A 15,177-nucleotide genomic window follows, 5' to 3' on the forward strand; every position below is an offset into this window, starting at 1 on the left:
TTCTTACCTTAAAAGAACGGGAGTCTTTAGTTGTTTAGTTCCAGTTTACAAAATGGTAAGAATGTGTGTTTTATTCCAGTTTTATACTTTTTTATTTTCCTCACCAACACGTTCAATTCAATGCAACAGGTGCAGTGTCACACACAAAAAGGTTAGTCGTGTTTAGGGGTCTTCTACATGTGTAGTCCCAATGTCAAGCTTTATCCTTCGTAGGTAGAGGAAAACTTGTCAGTCAAGTCTTATCCTTTGTAATTCAAAGGGACTTGTTTTTTTTCTTCCAGTCTCTAAACAACTGGCAGATTCCAGTCTAGTCTCCAAGAGTCTAGGAAATCTGAATTCTTCTGATATCAGAAGTGCCATCCAGTCTCTAAAGTTGGGAGTCTTGTCCCAGCCTGTGATTTTTCTTCTCTTTTGGTGAAGAAGTCTATTAAGTCCAGTTTTCCAATGAACTGGTGGATTTCTCATCCATAGATCTGCGGAGCTGTTAAATAGCAGTCTGCTCCTCCTCTTCTGCACGTGTCAGGATTACATCATGTTGATTACATAATACGGCTATTCAAAAAGCACTTCATTTTACACAAGATTGGTTACATAATCCCCCTCATAGTATTTTATGCAGGTTACATTGTACACAAGTAGACTTCTAGACTTTTCATTCACCCTACGATCATTCAACAAGTGATTCCTTCTAAGTTTACACATACATGGAATTTGACTCCGGGTTCACTTCGCTCTTCGTACTTATAGACAATATACAGTAAACAAGATACATATAAAAAAGACATTAAAGACAACAGTAGTCTAAAAAGTGCAGATGGAGGCGTCTGATTAATTGTTCATGAGTGACGGCCAGTGAGGAGAAGCTGTTCCTGTGTCTGGTGGTGTTGGTGTACAGAGCTCTGTAGCGCCTACCAGAGGGGAGGAGGTGGAACAGCTTGTGTCCAGGGTGTGAGGGGTCTGCAGGGTGTGAGGGGTCTGCAGGGTGTGAGGGGTCTGCAGGGTGTGAGGGGTCTGTAGGGTGTGAGGAGTATGCAGGGTGTGAGGGGTCTGTAGGGTGTGAGGGGTCTGCAGGGTGTGAGGGGTCTGTAGGGTGTGAGGAGTCTGCAGGGTGTGAGGGGTCTGTAGGGTGTGAGGAGTCTGCAGGGTGTGAGGGGTCTGCAGGGTGTGAGGGGTCTGTAGGGTGTGAGGAGTCTGCAGGGTGTGAGGGGTCTGCAGGGTGTGAGGGGTCTGCAGGGTGTGAGGGGTCTGCAGGGTGTGAGGGGTCTGCAGGGTGTGAGGAGTCTGCAGGGTGTGAGGAGTCTGCAGGGTGTGAGGGGTCTGCAGGGTGTGAGGAGTCTGCAGGGGTCTGCAGGGTGTGAGGAGTCTGCAGGGTGTGAGGGGTCTGCAGGGTGTGAGGAGTCTGCAGGGTGTGAGGAGTCTGCAGGGGTCTGCAGGGTGTGAGGAGTCTGCAGGGTGTGAGGGGTCTGCAGGGATCTTTCTAGCCCACTTCCTGACTCTGGAGGTGTACAAGTCCAGGATGGAGGGCAGGCTGGAACCAACAGTTCTCTCTGCAGACTTGACGATTCGTTGTAGTCTGTCTCTGTCCTGTTTGGTGGCCGATCCAAACCACACAGTGATGGAAGAGCACCGATGTGAGAATTGGTGATTAATTGATGATTAATCTTGTAGCATGACCCCCTGGATTGACGTCCCTCATTTAACCGTCAATAAACCAGGAAGATTAATGAGGATCAGTCTTCATTAATCATCAGGTTATTGTGGTTCATACATTGTTTCTATGGTCTCCCCAAAGGAAAGGAAAGCCATAATCTCTATGAGCCTGGCTAATAGGGTTAGCATTAGCTATCACCCCTGATGTCCCAAACAAATTGGTTCTTGATAATATCAGTAACAGAAAATGGTTTCATGTGAGTGCATAAAAAAAATGAGAGAAAGTTATTTTTTGGATGCAGAGGAAGATGACAAGCTGCAAGATTATGGCACACATGTTAGGGCCTCCATTATGCTCGGTCATGTGCTTACTGTTTCCACCACAGCTAGCAGAGCAGAACACACACACACACACACACACACACACACACACACACACACACACACACACACACTCCACCTGCTACACAGTAGCATGCACTGTCTGGACAGCTAATGGCCTTTTCATATAGTACATTTAATGAGTCATGTTTTTGGTTTATAAGATCCACTGAAAGTCTTGCTTGGGTCAATAAACACTCATAAATGAACATTAACAGATTTAAAAAAAGAAACACACACACAAATATACACACATTAGTTTAAAACACGGCTGATTTAGCACACATAGAAGAGAGAGGGAGGAAAAAAAGAAATGCCCATAAGAGGATAACCAATTTACACATGTACTTCTGGCCTTGATACCGAGAATAAATTGAACTTGCAATATGAAGTGCTTTGTATTTAGTGTGAGTTGGTAATAATTCATAGAATGTGTTGCAGGTGATTTCTCCTGACACTCGTACGCATATGTAATCCACCTGCACACACTCTACTAAGAGCTTATCCCGGCATACTTCACACAGCGCTGCCCGGTTGCTGACAATGACCTCAGAGTTCTCTCCTCTTGCTGAGAGGCTGGAAAAGCCTGCTGGTTAACCCAATATAGTTCACGTCAGCCTCTGTTTGACAAAGAGATATTTGACTAGAAGCAAAAAGGGAGGTATCATGTGAGGAATCACGCTGAAATGAAGCATCAACTGAGTCTTTCTGAGCTCTCAGCAGCGAACGCAGCACTCATGATTTTCCTCCAGACGGCAAATTAGTGTTGCTTTGCTATTCTCCTGCTTTGAGTTCATGAAATGTGCCTTTTCATAACTATAAAGACAGATCCATTCAATATTAGGTCATAACACTTAAACCTCAAAATCATTAAAATAAACTATATAACTATAATCTGATGTAAAGCGTTTTTCCTTTTTGCAGACTAAAAGGGCAATTGGCTATTTGGAGCTAAAGCTAAGGTTTGCTAATGAAATTGTCTCCACACTGGTCTCATTTGTTCCACCGAATCAAAAAAGAAATGGCAATTGTTGTTTTTAATTCACATACATTTTGAAAAGGTATATTTGTATAACATTATACCCCTTTTTTAAGTGTGAGACTTCTGAAGTTTGAGCAATGCCTCTGCAGCTTTTAGACTTTGATCTCTAGAGCTCTGGATTTCCATCTGCCATTAAATAAGATTACAGCAGGCTGGATGTGATCGACATGTTAATTTAACAGGAGAGCACAGGGAGCGGACCTCCAGCAAAAGCAGGCCTTGTTTTCCCACAAAACTAAAACTTACAAGATATGTAAAGTTCTTATCGGGTAACTAATTAATGCACTAACACTGAAAAACGTTCCCAAACAGCTTTACATGATTTATTCCCAAGTACAACAAAAAGTGCACTAACTGCAACTACTACAGCCAGAGGAGTCCACTTTTAATTTCCAGAGGAGTCCGGGGGAGATGAGAAGTTCTCGTTGGAGTTTTGAGACCTTGGTGATCTCTGTCGTCATAAAAGCTGTGTGGTTAGTTAGAAGTTCATCTGGTCAGCTACCAGATCTGTGCTGGATGTTTAAAACACAGTCATGTGCATTCATGAGCATCACAGTGTTGCACAGGAATACATGAAAAGGAAAGCAGATGGAATGCAATCAAGATACATGCAAGTTTCCTCATAAATACATATTTACAAACATGCATGAATAAATATGAATGAGATCTGCATGTATTGAACAGGATGTAAGTGTTTATTTTATTTCAATGCCGCCTGCTCTCGTCCACTTTCCAGCCGGGCCGATTGATTCTCTATACAAAAGGAAACGAGAGCGCCGCGAGGCAAAAGGTCTGATTGCTCCTCACAGAGCTCATCGCTGCCGTTAAGGAGACTTCGCTCTTCGGTCCTTCGTTGTCTTTTCTGCAGACGAGCGTCAGGTCTCGGCACCGAGGGATGCGGTGCTCTTCAAAATTCAATCAAAGTTTGTGGTGCATTATAGTGGAGTCTGTGTTTAAGATATGAATATATGATAGGGGATTTGTGAGCTCACGCAGAAAGATTGAAAATGCTTCATTAGAAATGAAGGAAAGCTGCAGCAGAGCTTGAGAAAATAAATGAATGGTCTATATGCTTGAAGCAAACACTCTGCAGATCACTGACTTAAACTAGACTGAACTCCACTCAAACTAGACACTCGAGTAGACTAAACCTTCCTGGGGCGGTTGGTGACATTTAAAATGCACTTTCACTGGACCAGCTGCTGTTTATGAGACGGTATATCTCATCCACACACACACACACACACTGACTCTATCTGTGCATGTAAAGGGGTGAATACAATAATCTATGTAGAAATATGTACATTCTGATGGCTTGTTTGGTGTGGAAGTGGAGCTGCTTGATATTTATGACTCTATTTTACACACAAGGTCAAGGTTGGATCTCGGTCTTTTTTCGTTTCAAAGATGAAAGCTATTCCAGTTTAGAAAAATACTTTATTGTTTTCTTGCTGGCCTGCCAATTTACCCACTTTTAAATATTACCGGGGTGAATAATACATTTTCTGTTACATATATATATATATATATATATAGAATATGGGTTTAACTAAATCTGCACACTGCAGCTGTTTTTGTAATATTCTTCAATCTGTCACAGCAACATGCGATTCATATTTTTTTAATTTTATTTTCAGCCCAGAAGTGTTTTGTGTCTAATGATATAATATTAGAGCATCTTCTTTGTGTTAATTATGTTTTACAATTCTGCCCCTCAAGGCTCAATTACGTTATTTCTGAATGTATACATGAACACAATACTGTTTTGTTTGTTACAGTTCTGCTGCACAATGCCATCCCATTCGTTGGATTTGGATTCCTGGACAACTGCATCATGATTGTTGCTGTAAGTCTGTCAGCGTCCTGCAGCTGCGCTGCAGATCAGTGGGTATAAAGATGTACTCAGGGTTGAGAGTTTGATTTCCACAGGGGGAACCTGTGCACAAAGGATATGTTGCCGTAGGAAGCTTTCTTTGGATGCAAACATCGGGGGAGAAGGAGGAAAAGAAATGTGTTTGATGCTGCTCTATTTATATCTCTGTATATTTCCTGTTAGTCGTCTCTGTTTCTCAGAGTCCTTACTTTTCTTTTTCTAGTTTGTATTTTAAACATCTGATACCATTTTAATAATTTGCCGGCCCCAGGCTATACCCACTCTTTATTTAGTCTTTGGGAAGTTGTTCAAAGAATGAAATCTAAACCCAGTGGAATAGTCTGCTCGGATAATCAAGAGTTATGTTTTTTCAACACTGCACTACTTTTCACTGCAGATACAAGAGCTTCTTGGAGGCTTCTACAAAGAGATGGAAAGACAAATGGAGTGTGGAAAAATATTATGAAATAAAGAAAAGAGAATGAAATAATTGAGCATAATGACATGGCATAACTTTTCAGAAAAAGTAAAGTAAGAATATGTTGATATTATGAAGTAGACAAAAGTGTGAAGATTTGTTTGGGCAAATCTAATCATTTGTTTGGGCTATATTTGATTTCCCTGTGAAATGTGCATTTGATAAAGAATATATGAATGTAGAGGTCTGACATACTGCAAGATAAAGTGATGAACCCTGCCTGAAGCTCTCAGGCTGGTTTCTACAAGAGATCTGCTCTAAAACTAAGAAACCATAAACTAAAGGACTAAAAGCTTCCAGAAACCCTAAAGAGCTCCAATTATGCTCTTATTGGAAGCCATTCGAGGCAATTTTGACCATTACATGGCCAATGGTAGCTTCCAATGAAAGTGCTTCTTGTGGCTTTTTAAGATTTTCTGGAAGCTAAAATGCTATCACAAACATTTTGGAACAGACCTTTGAAGTTAAAAGGTAAAGAGAAGAGAGACCTATAGTCAATGTTATTAGACATTAAACTGAGGAAGTTGTCGCTACTAGAGGTAAAACAAAATATATATAAATACTGGCATCATGGACCATACATTAGCTTCTTATGATGACAAAAAGAGTTAGCCTCAATTAGATAAGTAATATATGTTCCTCTCTGAATATCATTGAGAAAGAACATGAACAAATGCATTTCATGGCACACACTAGCTAGCACTGATGGTATGTATTATAGAATGACAGAAATAAATTGAAAGCTTTCTGTCTTACAAATTAACCCGTGTGTGTCGTGTGTGTCGTGTGTGTGTGTGTGTGTGTGTGTGTGTGTGTGTGTGTGTGTGTGTGTGTGTGTTTGTGTGTGTTTCTCCCAGGGCACACATATTGAGTTATCCATCGGCGTGATCCTCGGCATTTCAACTATGGCTGGTAAGAGAATCTCATGATCATAATGTAAGTCAGTATCTCATAAGAAACATGTAATGTATTTTTGAATCGGTAAAGTTTCATGCTCAGACAGTCCAGAAGGATTTCAGAAGCACGTGTCTGAGGAAGAGAGATATTGCCGTTTTTTTTTCTTCTTCTCTGCAACCAAATATTGATTGGGTGTTTTTTTATTCCCGGAAGGGCAATGAAGCCGTGCATTTTCATTATTCTGCCCTTTCTTAGCTTTAGAAAACAACCTTGATTTGTATCTTGTTTGATGTCATATTCATGAATGGTTCTACCTGCACTGACACCAGAGAACCTCCATGTTGCTGCAAAGCCAACTTTAATGAGTTCTCTAAACACGACTTTTAATAATGCATCTAGTTTGCTTTCTTGTATATTTGCAGACACAATCATTCCAATTACAGACAGATTGGAGTAAAACAATAATTTGGGTACATTCTGCCGGCCCAGACTACAAGTCACACTCCTTGCTTTTCTAATTCGAGTGACGGTGTTCCAAATCACAGCGGACTCTTTAAAACAAAGATAGCAGGAGGCATTTTCAATTTCAGTCTTGACAAAATAGCCATTCTTATAATAGCTATAATAGCTTTAATGAGGGAGTCCCAATTTGAACACTGCTGTGACACTAAACCAAAAGAATAAGAGGGATGACATGAGAGAAAGGAAACAGAGAGAGGGAGACTCTAAAAATGATAACACTGTTCACGAGCACATTGAATGGGCCCATTAAGATTTAAGAGGCATATTTTAATGTTATCACTGGTTTCTATTCATCTGGGAGAGACTGAGGTTATGTCACATGACACTGCATGTGCATGCAGACCAGGGCTTTCCCTATTTACATATTTAATAGCGATAAAAAACAACAGTATGAATAACTGCTGTCAAATCATAACCACCGCCATCACTCAGTCAGCATTGGAGTTATGCTAATGAACCTAGCAAAATCGCCCAAAATGTATTCTTATTCTTTTGTTTTTGTCTATGGGGTAAGAAGGAAAATGTAGTTTTACGGTCAGCTGGCGTTCCCACATCTACTCTGTCTTCCTCTTCTGCTTCTTGTGTTGCTGCTGCGGAGACAGCAGTGTGCTCTCGTTGCTGGTAAAGATCAAATTGTCTCAGTGAACTCATCTTCGACTTGGAGAAGTCAAAGCGGATGCTGTCACAGAGCAGAGGAGATGGAAATATTGACCAGTAGAGACTAAAGCAAGGAGCGATGGATCTCCCGTAGAGAGGAGGTATTTGAATCTTTCCTTTGCGGTGTTTATTGTATCAAACAAGCTTTTGACTTGATCCTGCCTGTAGATTAGAAATTCAAACCAGTTTTTCCAATTAAAAAAATGTGTATTTGTTCATTTCTTTTTGAAAACCTCTCCATTGAATGGATGATTGGGATTATGATTAAACCAAAAGATCAATTCCAGGCGTGGTGGGATTAATCGACTAAGGGGTTATGAGGTTGCAAACTCTGCCAGAAAATGTCAAATTCATTTTTCAGGTTTGACAGCTTGTTATCTCTGAGTGGCATAAAGAGATCTGACATTGAGCTCTAGCTGCAAAGACATGCAGGAAACAACCACACAGCCACATGAAGACTAAAAGCACAGAAAGAGCTTCTCTTCTTTCCTCAAGCTCAGCCTCATCCTAGTTTATATCACCCAGACTTTCACAGCAGTGGTAGTTTTTCTCGTTTCTGCTACATTTGGGATCTGCAAATCAAGAGGCTGCAGTTATCGAGCCCATTCCAGAGTGAGTAATGCGAGTGTCAAGTCTGCAGTCAAGTCCACCAATCACACATTTTCTATCGGAGGCAAATGTGGCTCTAAGAAGAAGGACGCTGCACAACTCCAAAGGGATTTACTGCTGAATTGGGTCACAGTAACGTTAAAAAACAACGCTTCTTTTCAAAATCCATTACAAATTACACCATTTTTAGGTTATTACTTTACAATACATTTCATTTAGCTGACGCTTTTATCCAAAGTGACTTACATTTTTGCTCTCTATACACCGTAGACACAGCAACGGGGAGCAATTCGGGGTTAAGTGTCTTGCTCAAGGACACATCGACTTGGACTAGAGGAGCCGGGGCTTGAACCACCGATCCTCTGAGGTTATCATATTTATACTGCATCAATATGATTTTTAATACAGCTATTAATAACGTCCTAAAGCCTCTCTATAGCTGCAACTGCATACACAGCACACGTACATGAAAATTACACCCACCTGCGGGTGATGACACGTGTGTGTGTGTGCAGGTATGTGTAGGTGTGTGTTATTGTTGCTGTGTAAAGCCCCTGGGTGCAGAGAGGTGTTGCTCATACACAGCTATCATCCTGACCTGCAGCAGATGAGGGCGCCTTGCAGCTAAAAGCAGGAGACAACAACAAGACATCCCCACAGTCTCCCATTCGTTGTTTCACATTGTTTTACAGGCAATTTATGCACAAACAGATGTCGGTGGACAATACATATGCAGACAGCACCTCTGATTATGCTGCAGGTCCCGAATGGCCTGTGAAAGATAGAGGTATCCATCACAAGTATGTACGTGATTAAAGCAACAGAGGAACATGGAAGGAAATATAAAGCATCTTGCATTCTCTCATTTATGCCCAAACTCAGTTTAAATTACTTTTTATTACTTACTTACTACTTTTATTACTCAACGAATGTTGTAAAAGTGTCTGTGATATAGTTGGCTACATCTTTGGAACTGCTTCAGAATCACTTGTTTCGTGTGAGAGTGTGATTGCACCTCTCAGCCCCCCGTAGAGATGGACTTGATCTAATGCAGAGCCCAGTGAGACGCAGAGAGAACAGCCAGTTAAAGCTTTGTAATACATTTGAGTAGCTTGAACACATAATCAAGCCTGATGGGGCTCTCCATTACATCAGCCTCTTCAGGGTCTTGTACAAGGCATGATCTATAACGACAGCAAATTATTTTACTACCACATGTTTTCTGTTTGAATCATCTTCATCCTGAATCATCCTCGTCCCGACACTGCCAGGAGGCCGGGACCCAGAACAGATTGTCTAGCAACCACAAATGTAACAGCAGAGAGACAAAGCACATTTCAAGTGTGTGTGTGTGTGTCACATTGAGGACATACAGTGCCTCCATGTAAAAGATGTATTTTCTAAAGTACCAGCCATCATTCTTCAGAGAAGATGCACCGTGTGTGCTGCAGCCAGACAGTTCATTATAAAGTGTTGGCAAAAATACCGTCACAGTGATGCAACATTTGTCAGACGTGAATACGAGTAAAATGAAAGATTACCTTTCTAAAACGCATATCGCTTTTTCCTATCGCTACTTTATAACTTGCACATTTCCCCTGCTCTTGCCCTGCCCTTCTCCTTTAACTCTGAGGTAGCGATAAGGTCATGGAGGTCATCCAAAGAGCAACAAGCTAACATGCTTGATTGGAGCCAAATGCAGACAAACCTGCAGCTTATTAACAGCTGACGCTTTGCTCCAGCAGGCAGGCGAGTCCCTCTTCAACGGGGTCAGGGTCCTCGGCCTGCAACACTCGTAGACTTCACTAATGAGACTGTGGCGCTTTAAAGTCTGAATTCCTCTGTGCTTCTTCTGGAAGCAGGTCCCGAGGGTAATTTGTTCAGATGCACAACTACAGATTGTTAGTAGGGAGAGAGTCACCGCATCACACATTGGATTGAAGCACTCAAAGCCTCCCGCCAGAGTTAGTTCAAGATCGCTCCTCAGCAGAAATGCCTCTGCGGCTTTGTTTCCACTTCCCTGAGGATGTCCGTGTCTCTGCGACAGCCAGAGCAATACTCGGGGTCACGGGCGGCAGGGAGCAGCTGAGCCGCTACTACAGTAACGCACAAGCTATAGAACACGCGGATTCTTTAATGCAACATCTCCCCTGTCATGGATAATGACACACACTTGCTCATTAGTCATCGCAGCATGCCCTCCTCTCCTCTGACACGGCTCTGGTTATTCATGGTGAGTTATTAGGCTCAGCGGTGTGGGCTTCAGCGGTGCAGCTGCCTCTTTAATGAGCTCAGAATGTGGTTGCCTATCACATCCTGTGCAAAAACCCAACATGGTCAAATAAGCAGTATGGTTACTGACCTATATTTATTTATATTTAGAAAAGAAAATGAGGCTTCAGGTGTAATTATCGGGCTAATTATTACTCTATTCTTATTCACTACATCTTTTGTCCTAGTATCATTTTTTATTGATAATGAGGGGAATTAATTGTTCCGATGACTCCAGGTACATATACCTATGAGTGGTTCATGGAAAAGTGTGTTTTAATATGATGAAAAACTCCAGATGAACGGTTTCTGTGCCTCGTGCCTTTTCGCCGTCGTCGACACAAACATCCGTTTCAGAACTCATTTGGTAAACGTGTTTCTTTCTTTTCTCGCTTTTTTTCTCCAGCTGCTGCCCTCGGCAACCTGGTGTCTGATCTGGCAGGACTAGGGTAAGGATTTCACACTCAAACACACTCAAACACACACACGCAAGCACACACACAGCCCCTTAAAGTTTCTGCTACTCATGGCAAGTTGTCGGAGGATTTAGAGTCCTTGCCCTCATTCACTCAAATGATGAAATGTTAAGAAAAGCTATGGTGCTATTATAAAGTATATCCCGTTACACAGATTATTACACCAACACTGTGTTTTTATCAAATTATGATGTGCAAAGGCGATGAAGGTAATGTTTACCATCTCACTCGCTCCGTCATTAAATTGCTCAACTTTAAACGGTAATTATTGAATAAGCCCAGAGGAAGATAAGCACGAGCAGCAGGGGAGAAAGAGACTCTCAGTCAACAGAGGTTTGAGTCTCTCTGAGGACTCTGTGAGGAAAGAAGACTATGCAAAGCAACAAAATGGGGTTATTGCAATGAATAAGAAAAGCCAAATAATGGAAACTTATCAGACTGAAAAAGCTGTAAATGAGGAGAGAAGTATGAAGCAGTGAATCATGTAAATGTGCAACTGCAGTCGACTACATTGTATACGAAAAACTAAATCTTGGTGTTAATCTAGTTATCAAACCATGTGAGGACACTTACTTCACACAAAAGCTATCATAAGAAAGTGTTTAACAAAGTCATTTGAATCTATACAATGTATACATTCATTAAATAACATTTTATGTTATGCACTATGTTCCTCATTTACTAAATCGTACTAGGATTACAGTAGATGTTGTTACACATGGAGTGGGGAAGATTTAGTGCAACATTATTTATTGAAGGGATGAAAGCCGTCACGTCTGATCAGGCACATTTTGTCAACTTGTAATGTATTTACATAAATTCTGGGTTTCTGCGTTGTATAAGGAAATGTATTTAGTACAGTATATTGCATCAATATAATTATAGTTCTAATCAAATTGCCCCCTTAATACAAGCCATGATTCAAGTATATTGTTTTGCTCTGTTTTCTGCCTCAGTTTTCTTCAGTTTATTACATTTCCACTGACAGAAACAAAACAACATAGTCTAGACACAGTTTCTCTTTTCCAATGGAGTCCAACTGAATCAGAACAAAGACTGTCACAGTTCTCTGCAGCATGTGATCACATTTGGTCAATAAAAGCATTATGAACTTCAGAAGTGGTGCTGATTTTATTTTTTTTCAGTTAGTTTTGGATCAATTCAAACGATTGCAATGCATTACTGGTTTCAATCATCTGATCCGTGGCTGTTATCCACTTCCTCTTCGAAGCCACAGAGACCATAATCAGCTTCCTAACCTGCCAACATTGATAGAAGAGGCCTCCAACCATGCGTCACTGGTTGTATTTCAGTGGTTATTGTGGCTAGAACAGAAAATAACCCTCTCTCTCATTAAAACACAGAGAAAGTCAATAAAACAGACCAGGTAATAAATAGACGGAGGAGTAGAAATACAGCTAGAGAGACTGTGCTGTTGCCTTCGCACCGTTTTAGTGTGATAGATTAGCTAAACTGTTCTGGCCTTTTGCAAATGCTCTCAGTGGACACACACACACACACACACACACACACACAGCTGTGCCTCTGTGTGAGCGTCTGTGTCGGCCACTCAATCATAATGGGGAAGAGTCCCTGTGGCCAGTTTGTCAAGGTGAGACTCGATTAGCAGACAAGAGAGGCTTTTTTTTCTGTTTTGATGGATTCAAACCAGTGAGTGTGGAGGCTGCTTGTCTGCTGCTGGGTGTCAGTGGAGTCCTACCATCGCTGCACCGTTTGCATCACTGTTTATGTTTATTTCAAAAGCGCGCACGCAATAAAGCCTGTGATTTGGATCACTGTGGGAGTCGTTGGCAGTTGGGAGCTGAAGAGGAGGCGCAGTAGATTGTAGATACTTTTGTCAGAAGCTGACGGATGAGGAGACCCCAGACGCCTCTTGACTGTAAACTTGTTGCATTTCCATTAGATTTGCTCAGATCCCCACTGGCCATTTGCAAGTGAACCATTTCAACATTGAATAGTTGTTTTTTTCGGCTGCTAGCCAGCTTAGATCACGTTTCGGTGACAAGTTTTGCTGAGCATGAAAGACTTGTCCAATTAGATGTTGCTGCAACTAATTAGTATTGTACAACAAGAAAAAAATTGTTGTTAAAAAAAAAAAAACTCTTGTTCAAAAAATTGTTTGAACAAGAGTCCAAAACCCAAAGATATTCAATAGGAAGACCAGGTAATTTAACATTTTGATACGGTGTTAATTCTTGGCCTTATTGCTTGAAAAACAACTTTTATTTTGCTGATTTGTTTGAAATGAATTATGAGTCTGCCCATGTGCTCATACCTTTTGTTTTTTTTCCTGCAGTTGGCTTGGTTTACACTGTCACTCCAAACAAAACAAACTTAAATTCACTTGGAAGAGAATCAACATCCCTATTTTCAGGCAGTTTTCAGAATTGTTCTCGCCTGCCTAAACGAGCCAAATGAAAAGCTCTAAAGATTGATTAAAAGGCTGCTAACGTGCTTTAGTGGGAACCTCGGCTTCCTTTAGTTCACATTCTCTAGAGACAGGAAATCTCTTGTAGGACAGGATGTATGACAGGTTCACAGCTGACCCTCAAGGACTCCCAGTGAACGTCAATGGAACCAGCTTCTCCGCTAGACTGGTTCTCAGTCAGGTAGTCAAACAGCACAAATCACCGTATCTGTCAATACAGCATGTTCCTCTGGAGTCTCGTGGGTCAATATTGCAGCGATTACATTGCAGTGATTGTTTGTAAACCTCCCACTCGACGTCTGTCTTCCTCAGCCGAGAGACAGTGACTGAGCTCCGCTGCTCTGCTCGTATAGAAGGTCCTGAATGTGTGAGCCGCTGCCCGTGATGAGCAACCTGTGCAACTATGTCTGCATGTGTGTTTGTGTGTACGGGTTCATGATTGGGTGCAGATCCTCCTCAGCTGCTGTTGGTGTTCCTTATGGACTTAATGCATTCGTGGCTTTCTGGGGCAGACAAGACCGGCAATAAAGGATTAATACATTTAGCCAAGTTAGAAAAACAGGACAAAAAACTTATATTAGTGGGCTCTGGGGATTAAAAACACGGGTCCCTGTGATGTCATATCTGTATTTCTATCTTACAACTATTGCACGTTGGGTCGGAGCATATTTATGAATGAATGGATGATGTTTCAGGAGGATTGACAGAGGATGCCACTTCCTCCACCCCTTTGCCTTCCTCTGAGGAGGTTTAAAGCCCTGTATCTGTTACAGACCAGAAGGGACTGGTGGGCAGGCCCGATGCCTGTTTAAATCTTGGCATTATCCTAGTTTATGGAAGGAGGATTCCTGTAATGACACTCCAGTAACCGCCTATTTAAACACACCGTCTTTAACATCAAGTATAGCTCATTCTACCACTGCTCTCTGCATCAAAGTTCCCTAGATAACTCCAACAATATAAGAGCAGCAGCTATTTAAATCCAACACAGTTCGTTATTGCCCCCTGATGAGGATGTTAATAGATTCTCTTGTTGTTCCAGGAAGGTTTGTTATTGCTTCTGGTGCAGGCCAGCCTTCTGTCTGGGGCTCAGAAATAATCCAGGGCCCGAGATGAAAGTACATTTAATCATTTCAGTGTTTTGAAAACTGCAGGAATTTTATTTTCTGATGCGGCCCGTAATTTCTTTTGCCATCTTCTGTTGCAAAAATGTGAAATATTTGGACTGGATTTGATTAAAAGGCTGGTGTCTGTATTATTGTTCCATCGAGGTATGATACATTTACATGTTTGTATGACTATCAGTGTTTGGATTGACAATGTGAAGAGCACTATCCAATAATTATATGATATGATTGTCTATATATAATGATTGTTTGCGATGTAATTTAATTATTGTCCGCATTATTTACCTGCAATTATAAAAAAGCTCTCCTAAATAACTTTTTACCATTTCTGTGTAACTGCAAGGAAAATTGCCATCAGACACACACACACACACACACACACACACACACACACACACACACACACACACACACACACACACACACACACACACACACACTGGCTTCCTTCCCTCGTCTCCTTATCTCCCTCTCAAATTGCTACTTTCTACACATCACTCCCCTGACTCGGCAGCTCCAGCTGCAGCGTATTTCTGTGTGCAGTGAACTGAGGATCCGTTAGTGCCACTGACTGAACCAGACCCGGCTTAAAATATTGACTGGAATTTATTTTTCTCACCCTTTAACTGCTTGACTTGCTCTCTATTTCTTTTTTTTTTTGCTCATACTGGACCCATGCCAGCAAGGTGCAGCAGTTCTCCAGACTCTTTCAGTTTCAGTTAATATGTTCATAACACTGTTGCTG

General features: G+C 41.5%; 1 protein-coding gene across 1 annotated transcript in view; it reads left to right on the forward strand.

Moving 5' to 3' along the window:
• LOC306744958 (transmembrane protein 65-like) overlaps positions 1-15,177 on the forward strand; it is a gene marked incomplete at its 3' end in the record, with an annotated part of 29,602 nt that overhangs the window by 12,850 nt on the left and 1,575 nt on the right. The window contains exons 4-6 of the mRNA XM_079227668.1: positions 4,852-4,919; positions 6,282-6,336; positions 10,787-10,829. Of these exons, the coding sequence (XP_079083794.1) occupies positions 4,852-4,919; positions 6,282-6,336; positions 10,787-10,829 (166 nt within the window). The remainder of the gene's footprint in view (positions 1-4,851; positions 4,920-6,281; positions 6,337-10,786; positions 10,830-15,177) is intronic.

This window comes from Taurulus bubalis, assembly GCF_910589615.1.
Source record: "Taurulus bubalis genome assembly, chromosome: 12".
NCBI lineage: Eukaryota > Metazoa > Chordata > Actinopteri > Perciformes > Cottidae > Taurulus > Taurulus bubalis.